The following is a 12,489-nucleotide window of genomic DNA, read 5'->3' as shown; positions in this document are numbered from 1 at the left end:
GTAGCGTTAACGCGCGAATAAATGCCTTCCTCGACATCCATTTTCTTCACTCTTGTTTGGTACAACATTGCACACGACATCACTCGCATTTTTACACTAAAATACACACAGAAAAATATACATGAATTATACACAAGTACACATTACACTCTCGTCACAATTTAGTAAATACTCCTTCTCTGCAAACTTCGCGATTTCCGACACGTGGCACTGCAAAGCGTCCCGCGACTTTATACCATGTCGGTCCTTAATGCCCAACGAACAGGTTTATAACGTGAGACTTTATATCTCAAAATTCTTGAATATTTATATTCCCAATTCTCTAATAAAAATCCAGCGGATTCAGTTATGCGTTCTCAATATCGTATGTATCAGGCTGAGAAATGCTCAAAATTTCGTTCAACGGCGAACACCACACATCTCCGTCCGAGTCGTCCCGAACAAAAAAGCAGAGTGAGCCTCCTTTATCAGAGCGTGGGTTCCTGTTGTGCTCTTGCCTCATGGCGTCGAGCTTAGGGCATCCCCTGATCAATTGCATAACATCCTGCCCTTAATAGCCACATTAATGTAGTACAATAATTTACTAGGATATATCGTCTTAATTTTCCGACTACGTAGAAGTCTAAATCTTCTTCTATACTATCTCCCTGCGGATTTTTACCAATATAGTAGGGCTTTTATGTTGGCGACCATATTTTTTCTCACTCAGCCTCGAGCGCGCTGTACTTTAATTCGCTGTTTAGAAGTCCTACCTACATAAATTTTGAATAGCTCTGTCGCAGACTTTCTCTCTCTAGAGTAGAAGATTCCATTGCTTGTCTCTTGTGCAATCAAATGACCATAACACGTGTACTATCTGACTAATGACTTGAGCAAGCGGGATTGCAACATATATCCGGCACCTCGTGTAACTCCACTTCATTATTCCCGTAAATGTCTACGATTTTTAATATTCTATGCCAATGATCTGAACCATTTGGGTTCAAAACTGATTTAATGCACGACTAGAACCTCAAGAGTTCGACTTACCCGAAGTACATCTCGCAAGAAACATAAGCACCGTCATTTTTAATAATAATATTATTGGTTCTGTGCCGCATTAGGCTACCCATTTTACGGTTTTTGAAGACGCCGTGGTGCTGGGATTTTTTCTCGCAGTAAATCTACCGACATGAGACTGGCTTATTTGAGCACCGTTAAATAACACCGAACTCAGTCAGGATCGAGCCCGCCGACTTGGGCTCAGGAAATAAGTGCTTCTACCGTCTGGGCAATGCCCGGCAAATTCATTCCTGAAGTGTTGGAATATTCGTAATGAACATATAAATTATTTTTTTGGAGGAGCCAGCTTCTCAAGCATGCTGGACACAGAGATCCTTAATTTAAAGTTCCTTATTTGATTATCATTTGAGCAAGAAAGAAAAATAAATCTAGTATTTTTAAACGGTTACGTCTTAAAACTCACGGGCTAAAATTAGTTACAAATAGTATCAAAACTCACGACTACAAACGGGTTGCTAAAGTAAACATTCTAATGAGTCTCAAAATTTACGACTCCGGACAGCAGGTGCTGGCGATGACCGCAGGAGGCATGAGGTGAGCGGTGACTCACGCTTCCCCTACGACAGGCAGGGGATACTGTAGATGTGTTTCTGCCATCCCAACCCACAGGGGAAAAATAATGGCTGGTGAATGAAAGAGACCGGTGTGTATTATTATTATTATTATTATTATTATTATTATTATTATTATTATTATTATTATTATTATTATTATTATTATTATTATTATTATTATTATTAAAATATTTTGCGGGGCCGATGACCTTCAATGTTAGGCCCCTTAAAACAACAAGCATCATCATCATCAAAATATTTTGCTGTTGCCTTAAAGCTAACATAGTGCATTTCTTAACTTTCACATAAATTTACAATAATGACGTGTGACCTCCGGAGAGGTCTGGTGCAGGTCTTTGGAGTTGACGCCGTATAGGTGACCTGTACGTCTGTAAGGATGACGCCCTTCCTAAGATGAAGGCTAATGCTGAAGACGGCAAGAATACCCAGTCCCCGAGCCATAGGAATTAACTAATGAAAGTTAAAATCACCGACCCGACCGCAAATCGAACCCGGGACCCCCTGGACCCCTTGGACCAAAGGCCAGCAGCTAACAATTTATGTATGCAGACGAACGACATAAAATTAAAGTAGGTATATTGCCCATTGCTAGTTAAAAGAAACTGTCAGTTGGTAGTACTGGGACTTACAGTACTTCCATTATGCGGCCAGAAGGCGGCATTTACTTCAATAAGGAATTTTATTTAGAGACATTAAAGATCAAGACAGTTAACTCACTCATCTACACTTGCAGATTCATTCGAAAAAAAGGCGTATTTCTATTTTTCGTAAGAGTTCATCTATTCGCTTATTTCAATATTGATTGTCTACCCGACACACATAAACCGAAAAAAAATTACTCATGACGCGTCCGATTATTTTGTGCGATATAACTGAATGATATTTGAAACTCATTCCATTATTTAAATAATGGATGGAAGTTATTCGATTATTAAAAGTATTCCATTATCCCATGACTAATAGGGTGGGATATAACTGAATGATATTTGAAACTAATTCCATTATTTAAATAATGGATGGAAGTTATTCGATTATTAAAAGTATTCCATTATCCCATGACTAATAGGGTGGGATATAAGTGAATGATATTTGAAACTAATTCCATTATTTAAATAATGGATGGAAGTTATTCGATTATTAAAAGTATTCCATTCAAAGAAGAACTGGCCCTGCTCGTGAGTTTTGAGACTGGTCCAGGTAGAGAAACCTGTTCTTACTAATCCTCTTCCTGGAATTCGTGAGTTTTGGGACTCGTGATTTTTGAGACAACACGGTTTTAGACGACGTTTAATCTTGTGAAAGCCGACGGCTTAGTTACACTAGACTCTCGCCAATCCAGCTCCCTATGATCCGGTCTGTCAGTAAATCGGCCTCTGAACGGACTCTAAATAAGCATAAATGAACGTATATGCTGTTACTTATCACTATGAATAGCTGCGTTATATGTACCAACTGGAAGCCAACAACGTGTCAACGATTGAATTTGTGGCTTAAGTTACAGTACATTGTTTTGGCCTCAGAATGAAAGTACATTAGGTGAGATCTGAATCAAAAGCTAGAAAATTTAGACGAGTTAGACCAATGAAGAAGTAATTAAAAGTGCAGGTGTGTAAAGATGAAGATAGCAGAAGCAGAGAGCATAAAGATTTCTTACACTGTCGGTGCCGAAGCTCAATAAATCACCACATATCTGCATTTAGGGCAGTCGCCCAGGTGGCAGATACCCTATCTGTTGTTTACCTAGTCTTTTTTTTTAATAATCGCAAAAATAATCTTTCTTAGTAAATTATTCAAATCCCCTCGCCATTTTTTGGGTTCGAACCCCACTGTCGGCAGCCCTGAAGATAGTTTTTCCATAGTTTCCCATTTTCACACCAGGAAAATGCTGGGGCTGTACCTTAATTAAGGCCACGGCCGCTTCCTTACCATTCCCAGGCCTTTCCTATCCCATCGTCGCCATAAGACCTATCTGTGTCTGTGCGGCGACGTAAATAAAATAGCAAAAATAATTACATATATTTAAATCCCTAACTCCTCTTCCTGTAAAGGAATATTTTCCACAATTTCCCCTGTTGAATTCCAACTTTATCTTCATATTTTGATTTTTCCTACTTTTAAAGGCACCACTCAAATTTATTCGTCTATTGATGTCACTGCACGCCATCTCTCCACTGACAGCTCAGAACATACCACTTACGATAGTTGAGCAGCTCGTCTCCTTTCTCCCAAGTCTTCTCAGCCCAAATTTTGCAACATTTAAGTTTTCTTGTAGTATATAATGCAGCGACCAAATACGTGCGTACAGACGCAATGCTTATAAAGCGGTTGCGTAACGAAACATACCGCCATCGGGCATCTTTATTAAGGCATCTAAAGATTCGGGACTTGCGAGCTACTTCGTGTAGGAAACTATTTTTGGTACGCAAAATAATAATAATAATAATAATAATAATAATAATAATAATAATAATAATAATAATATTTTGCTTTACGTCGCACCGACGGAGATAAGTCGTATTGCGACGATGGGATAGGGAAGGCCTAGCAGGGGGAAGGAAGCGGCCGTGTCCTTAATAAAGGTACAGCCCCAGCATTTGCCTCGTGTGAAAATGGAAAACAACGGAAGGCCAATAATAATAATAATAATAATAATAATAATAATAATAATAATAATAATAATAATAATAATAATAATAATAATAATAATAATAATAATGGCCTCTTTCGAGTTGAATCCGTATAGGCGACCTGCCGGTTTATGAGGATGGGGCCCTATCTATGATGAAATTCTAATAATGAGGACGGCACACATACCCAGCCCCCGAGCCATCAGAATTAACCAATGAAGGTTAAAATCCACGACCCGGCCGAGAATCGAACCGGCAACCCCCTGGACCAAGGCCAGTACGATAACCATTTAAACATGGAGCCTGATATTTGCCTGGTGTGAAAAAATGAAACCATTTTCAGGGCTGCTGAAGGTTGGATTCGAACCCACCATCTCCCAAATGCAAGCTCACGGCTAAGCGACCGGGCGAGTTGGCCGTGCGCGTAGAGGCGCGCGGCTGTGAGCTTGCATCCGGGAGATAGTAGGTTCGAATCCCACTATCGGCAGCCCTGAAGATGGTTTACCGTGGTTTCCCATTTTCACACCAGGCAAATGCTGGGGCTGTACCTTAATTAAGGCCACGGTTGCTTCCTTCCAACTCCTAGGCCTTTCCTATCCCATCGTCGCCATAAGACCTATCTGTGTCGGTGCGACGTAAAGCCCCTAGCAAAAAAAGACGGCCAAGCGACCCTAACCGCCCGGTCCTACGGTATTAAATTCGGGTTCAAGATATCTGATCACTAGCCTCTTGGCTTAGTTGGGTGATGTAACTAGGTCGCTAACATCTAGGTTTGGATAAGGCAGGGATGTTTTAACCTCGTGATCTAAGACGATGTACCGTGTACTATTACGCATAATATGAATCGTACACAATGCTTGGGACTTGTCCTCGATAAAGGAAAGTTAGCGACGATCTCATTTCGCTATCTCTGGCCTTTTGTGCTCTAATTAAACAAATAACCTTAGCTTTTCTCAGTAACGATCACTTTTTTTTAGGTGAAATGACTAAAATATATATAGTTTTTATTGTTTTCATCGTATGGACAGTTAAGGATGCCAAAGTAGATCCTTCGCTGAAGGTGTCAGTTTCGCTATGCGTATGACAACTAGTGTATTAAGTCTCTTCATCGCATTGGATTTATACAATCCCTGCATTATAAGCGATGAATTCGAGAAGTGTAGACACGGTGAGTGAATTTAATAAACCTTAGTTTGTGTGCTCACTCTGGCTGGACAAAACTTGAGTTTGTCCACATCACAATATTATGTATGAGTTGTAGCATTATTGGAATGTTTCTTCCTTTACTCAGTGACAGAGTAGCAACATTTCAGACAATTTTACTAAATTCATAATTTGTTTAGTCAGAAAAATTACATCAAACATATAAGCAGAATAATAACAACAACAACAACAATACTTGAGTTTTATTGGTTTATTTAATAAGAAAATAGCTTATGTACATACAATTAAAAATGAACATGGAAGAATGTTTGTTCTGAAATTTGCTCTTGAAACCCACGAGTTCGTCAGTGTCTACCAGGCGTAGTGAGCTCCCAGACCGGCGTAGGTCACGTGAGCGACGGCGGGGGCAGCAGAGTAGGCGGTGCCGAGGAGACCGTGAGCAGCGATGGCGGGGGCGGCGTAGGCACGGGCAGCCAGAGCGGGGGCGGCTCCGTAGGCGAGGGCAGGAGCACCATAACCGTAAGCGCGGGCGCCGTAAGCCAGGGCGGGGGCAGCAGCAATACCATGGGCGGCGTATCCGTAGGCGGGAGCGGCGACAGCACCGTAGGCAAGAGCGTCGTTGCTCACACGCACATCAGACTTACTGACGCTGGAGTAAGGAGTGTTGATGGTCTTAGAGTAGGTGGAGATCTGTCCCAGGTTACCAGGAGTCCTCAGGATGTTGGACTGCTGGGCAGTGATGGCGGGGGTGGCATAACCTCCATAGCCGTAGCCGTGGCCAGCATAGCCTCCGTAAGCGAGGGCGGGAGCGGCGATGGCAGGTGCGGCGGCGTAACCTCCCAGGTAGCCGGCGTTAGCTACGGCGAGCAGAGTAGCGAGAACAACAAGCTGGAAAGAAGAGACATGTAACTTAAATTGCTGATATTCTTATTTTCCATAAGAAGGTTGCATAATATATAGGCTGAGGGAAAGGCAGTCTCCATTTCATTAATTAATAGTGATTGTTTACACTGACTGACAACCTGTATTTCTAGAAAGTGTTATTGCAAGTAATTTTGGCTCAAGAAAGGAAATACTTTGGGAATTCGGACGCTTTCAACAGCTGTTACGAATAAAGAAATTATGGGGAAAGCCATGTCGATAGACACCCTTTGAGAAATGGAATGTAAAGGCTTATAACTGACAGGAAACACAACATGACGGAGTTTATAAGGATGTGTTCAAGAACTCCCTAATACACCATACTGAGGAAGGTTGCAATACCAGCCCTCCCAGACAGGGATCAAACTTGGACTGCAAAATGACTCTGACCACAGTCTTGACTGGGTTTATGCTACCTGTTTCCTATACTCACTCCATGGAAATCTATTTTCATTTCGTAAGTATAATATAATCATGGAAACTAGATATCTAATTAGAATAGCCTACAACGCAGTCTGCATTTGTAATGATAGCAATGTCCGATTGTAACTAACATCTATCCAACAGAGGAAAAATGCCAACATCACCCTAGGTCAATCGGTGGAACATGGGCCACGAAAGTGTAAGGTTTCCGGTTAAGATCCTGACTATTTTTGCTTTACGCTCAACATCTCTGCGACATATACTGTAAATATGTAATCAAGACGACCTCAAAACGAAAATCTGTATTTCAAGCTAAACATGTCCAATAATTTTGTTTTACTGACTTGCCATTCAGACACAGAATAAGAAAACGATTTTTGTCTAACTCCTTGGATGACTTGTCAGTATAAGGGCCTTGGGTTCGGAGGACCCCGGTTTTAATTCCTGGCAGAACCAGGCATTTTAACCGCATCTGGTTATGTTGTCTGGCTTGGGGTTCGGGTGGTTGTGTTCGTCTTAACACACATCTTAAATTTCAAACAACGCATCACACTACTAACTACTACAGAAACACCCAAGCGTGAAATTAAATACAGTATATCTCTCCGTACAGTCTTGGCGTCAGGAAGAGCATCCTGTTGTAAAACGGGACTTTATCCACATGTAATGCCGACCTCAAGTAATTGGTAAATGCGTCAGGAAGAAAATAAGAACAAGAAATAATTTTAGTATGAAAGGTATCTTGAATCTTCAAAGGAACTGCCTAGTCGAGGTAGTAAATGCCTGCTCGAATCACACGGAAGCACGTGGGCTCGATTCCAGTCAGGAAGTCGAAATATTTAGAAAGGAAATTTCCATTTTTCAAGAGGCATGGGACCCTAAGCAGAGGCACGTGACCGTGAGGTTCACTCAGTCTTCAACGTAAGTACTAGGTTAATTCCTCCGAGCAAGGCGGCGGGGCGTAGTAACAACTCAATTCCATTTAGTGCCGAGGTTACGTGTAGCGGAAGCTTTACCCTCCACTCCTACACGGGTCTTCTTCGCCTGTACGCACACGGATTTGCTTCGAATATAATTCAATGACTTCTTAAAAAATAATAATAATAATGGCTTATGGCCTCCAAAGAAAACCCTTCTTGGTGAGGGTGGTTGAATAAAACCTACGGTATCTCCTGCCTGCCGTAAGAGGCGAATAAAAGGGACCCTAGCTTCTCGTAACTGGAGGCCGTGGTTTGGCGTCCACGGGGCCCTTGGCTGAGTCCTGGCATTGCTTCCGCTTACTTATGCCAGGCTCCTCACTTTCATCTATCCTACCCAACCTCCCTTGGTGAACTCTTGTTTTTTCCGACCCCGACGGTATTAGGTTTGCGAATCCTAAGAAGTCTTTCAATGTCGCGCCCTTCGTGGACCTTGTCTTTCTTTCGTTGTTAGCTTCATTTTTCGAAATGTCGAATCCCTTCCATTTGTTCCTTCTGATTAGTGTTAATAAAAGATGGTAGCCCAGTTGTACTTCCTCTCAAAACAACAATCACCACCACCACCTCCAAAGATACCTGGTGCAGGTCATTGGAGTTGACTGCGCATCTGTGAGGATGGGACACTTTCTAGCATGAATTCTAGGACTGTTGATAGCAGAAACATCCAGCTCCCGAATCAGAGCAATTAACCAGTGAAGATTAAAATCCCCGTCCCGGCTAGGAATCGAACCTGAGACCCTTGGACCAATACTTTATAATGGTATATACAATATTGTCTTGTTATTGAGCATGTAGCGTACTCTCCAACAGAAAAAAAAAAAGCGGTGATTCCCCCTGAACCTAGCAAGAGACCCATCCAGTTGATAGTCTGTAAATTGCACTTGTCCAAGAAAAAAACCACAGTTCTATCCCTTCAGGCAAGCAACTCAATGTTGAAAACATCCTAGGAATATGAGCTACGAGTTTTTGTATGAGAATATATTATTTAATTATTCCAAAAAATTACAATCCGTTTCTTAATCATTGTTATCCGGTCGATTAGATTAGCAGTTTGCCTTTTTCTACCACTACGAGCGCCAATGTGAGTCCATGCATTGTTTCACTTATGTACCACTACGAGCGCTAATGTGAGTCAATGCAGAGTTTCACTTAAGCCCTTACCAACTACATTTGGTGTGGACATATTTCAAAAAGTAAAAGAGCCTGAAGGTATTGAACTAAGGAACACATTGCACAAATAATTATGTAAATAAGTTAATTTGGCTACGATTTGAATGAAAAATAAAGCGAGTAAATTAACTAGCGATTTTAGGCTGTTTCCTGAACTGCATTTAGGCCAGAAGTGACTTTGGAAATATTTTTTTAAAGTTTGATAGTGATATCCAAGACCCACAATTTAAAATATCTCCCGGGTCTTTATCCCTTCAACCTTCGGCACAATGGAGGTAATTGCTTAATTTTACGTTTCTCGTAGTATGGGACCCTTACTGTGCTAAGAAATGTTTTCAGCATTAATAATATAGAACACTTAAAACACTTTAACACACGACAGTCGGAACTCACCCTCTATTGATCGGGTCAGCCTGAAATAAGATCTACTACCGACAGACCGGTAGATAACAAAAGATCTCAGTAACCGAAACTGTATGATAATATCAACCTACCTTGAAAGCCATTTTGAAATGTGTTTAGGTATTAGGTTCACAGTGAGAAACTGATTTGCTTATCGTTCGTTTCAGTATATATAGTAAAGTGAATGTGGTACCCAGGGGTGTGTGGTTAAGGGAGGGGCCCACACTGACCAATCTTGAGTGGCCAGCAAGAGCTGTAGCGTGCAAAACTGGTTTTCTACATACTCCACAATAGTGCAATGGTCAGACCTCTGGAAACACCGAACGCTTCGCCTTTCCAATTCTTGAAACATGACTTGGCGGAGAAATCTCGCCAGAACAATTTAATCTGACCTTTACTCTTAAGCGTAATTAAATCAGCATAGTACCAAATTAGGGTGAAACATATGTTAAGAAGTTTGCTACCGGCAAGGTGCATAGAGGGGTATACACACAGTAATTTAGGTACAAAATCCACATTCACAGACAAACGTGCCAAGTTTCATACAATGATTGTGCAAATAACTGATTTTAACTCCCGCTGACCCCAAACCTAATTTATCCAAATGATAACAGTTATTTATGTACGGTACTAGATTGGCCATATTCAACTCGTAACCGAACGGTAGCTTGATGGCCTATGTTCTTAGAGGTCTAGGATTCGACTCAAAGTTAGCCTATGTAATGTTCAACCTATCACTTGGTATGGTTAGGTATTTAGATTTACAAATGATTCTTCAGATTGTAAATAAATAAATAAAGATAAAAGAAAAAGTTTATTACGCAGTAGACGAAAAATAAAACGTACAGAGCTGAAATTGGGAAAAGAAAGATTGCAGGAAGTGTCTGAATTAGGGAGTAATATTACCAGTGACGGAAAAAGTTGTCTTGATTTATTGAGTAGGACTGCTCAAGCTAAGAATGCTTTCGATAAGAAGAAGAATCTGTTTATAACAAAAAGCATAAGCACAATGTGAGGATACACCTGCCAAATATCCATGTATCCATGTATTGCTTTATATGGAAGCGAAACTTGAATATTAGGCAAAAAGGTAAAAAAGGAGACTATTGAATCTGAATCTTGGTGCTACTTGAGATTACTGAAAATTAGTTGGAGAGAAAGGGTCACGAATGAAGAGGTGTTTTATGGCTCAAATAAAAAGGCCATATACTTAGACATGATGGGTTATTGACGGAAATAATAGCGAGTTCCATAGAAGGAAAAAAATATAGAGGACGACTAAGGTTAGAGTACGTGACGCAAACATTAGATGATATGAGATGTGATTCCTAATATGAACTGAAAAGGAAAGCAGAAAAACTGGAAAAATGGAGAGGTGCTGCCAACCAGCCTCACGACTGATGACTGGAAAGAGAGAGGGAGAGAGAGAATTTTGTATTTAATCTGAAATTTTGTCTTTTTGTTTAAAAATATTTATTTACCATACTGCTGGTGTGTGAGTTGCAGGGATGTTGGGGACAGCACAAACACCCAGCCCCCGAGCCATTGGTTAAAATCCATGACCCGCTCGGGAATCGAAACCGGGACCTCTGAACCGAAGACCAGTACGGTGACCATTCAGCCAACGAGTCGGAAATTGTGTGTAATTAAAGAGATGTGTATTAAGGCGAACGCCCCGTACCACAGACAGAGGAATTAACACAGGCACGGCCGGGAATCGAACCCGGAACTGAACTGAACTGAACTTACCTGAAGGTCACTACGATGACCATTCATCCAAGTAGCCTTCCCCTAAAGTACTCTTATAGTAACGAGAAGTGTAGTATCTTAATATACGAAAAATTAAGTCTATATAGATTAGTTTTTTTTTTTTTTTTTTTTTTTTTTTTTGCTAGGGGCTTTACGTCGCACCGACACAGATAGGTCTTATGGCGACGATGAGATAGTAAAGGCCTAGGAGTTGGAAGGAAGCGGCCGTGGCCTTAATTAAGGTACAGCCCCAGCATTTGCCTGGTGTGAAAATGGGAAACTACGGAAAACCATTTTCAGGGCTGCCGATAGTGGGATTCGAACCTACTATCTCCGGGATATAGATTAGTGACGTATCGTCCGGTTCCACGCCTAAATGGCTGACATGCTGGCCTTTGATCCAATGGATCCCGGGTTTGATTCCCGTCCGGGACGGTGATTTTAACTTTCACTAGTCAATTCCATAGGCTCATGGGACTGGGTGTTTTTGACCTGTTAAGCATTGGAATTTATTTCAGGTAGGGCCCCATCCTCACAGACTAGCCTATACGGTGTCAACTCGAAAGAACTGCCGAAGGTTCTCCGGATGCCATATGCCAGTATTATTATTATTATTATTATTATTATTATTATTATTATTATTATTATTATTATTATTATTATTATTATTATACAGACATTTTAGTTCTGTATGAGTACTCAGATGGCGAAATAAAAGGACAATAGTGACGATAGTAACGATGTCATATCTGAGCCTCATAGTAAGTCCATAGTCGTGAAACTGCTCGAATAACTTCGAAACAGCACCACGTACAGTAAAGAGCAGGCTGGTTACTTATGTGCTTCCCAGGTTGCACTTCATATTTGAAGTATGGAATTTCTATATCATATATTGGCCTCTTTTTTATAGCCGCCACTTGTTCAATGCCATGTTCAAGCCGGATGGTAGTGTCGATCAGCCCATATCTTGAAGTTTTGTCCACAAAACGCGTTGAGCCTTTCACACTAAGGATGCAGACCTCTTCATGCACTTAAAGCTTTCAGACATAAGGCAGTGGCTATATGGGATCTAAGTGATTGATGAATTTCTGGGGACCGATGCAGCATCGCACTGTTGTAGAACGTGTCAAGAGTTTCAGACTCCGGGCATTTGACTCCGTAGCTCAGTGGCCAGCGTCTTGGTCTTCGGTCCTCGGGGCCCAGGTTCGATATGCGTCAGAGCCGATGGATTTTAATTGTAAACGAATTTCCTAATTCCCACCAGTAGGTGGTCTATGCTATCCCCAACATTCCTATAACTCACACATTACACCATACACCAACACACTGGCACGCAATTTCCACATAGGCAGACACAACTCACCCTCATAGGAGGGCTGACCCAATTTATTAGTAGTATTAGTAGTAGTAGTAGTCTGC

At 41.2% G+C, this 12,489-nt stretch overlaps 1 protein-coding gene across 1 annotated transcript; it reads right to left on the bottom strand.

Moving 5' to 3' along the window:
• Positions 1 to 5,779: 5,779 nt before the first annotated feature.
• Positions 5,780 to 11,097, bottom strand: LOC136878469 (cuticle protein 76-like). The gene is made up of 2 exons (XM_067152090.2): positions 11,071 to 11,097; positions 5,780 to 6,337 (listed from the first exon to the last, which is right to left on the bottom strand). The coding sequence occupies exons 1-2, from the start codon at positions 11,095 to 11,097 to the stop codon at positions 5,780 to 5,782; spliced, it is 585 nt and encodes a 194-aa protein (XP_067008191.1).
• Positions 11,098 to 12,489: the final 1,392 nt, after the last annotated feature.

The sequence above is a fragment of the Anabrus simplex genome, chromosome 1 (assembly GCF_040414725.1).
Source record: "Anabrus simplex isolate iqAnaSimp1 chromosome 1, ASM4041472v1, whole genome shotgun sequence".
In the NCBI taxonomy this organism is placed as follows: Eukaryota; Metazoa; Arthropoda; class Insecta; order Orthoptera; family Tettigoniidae; genus Anabrus; species Anabrus simplex.
The sequence above is the reverse complement of the archived record's forward strand: the minus strand, read 5'-3'. Positions and strand labels throughout refer to the sequence as shown.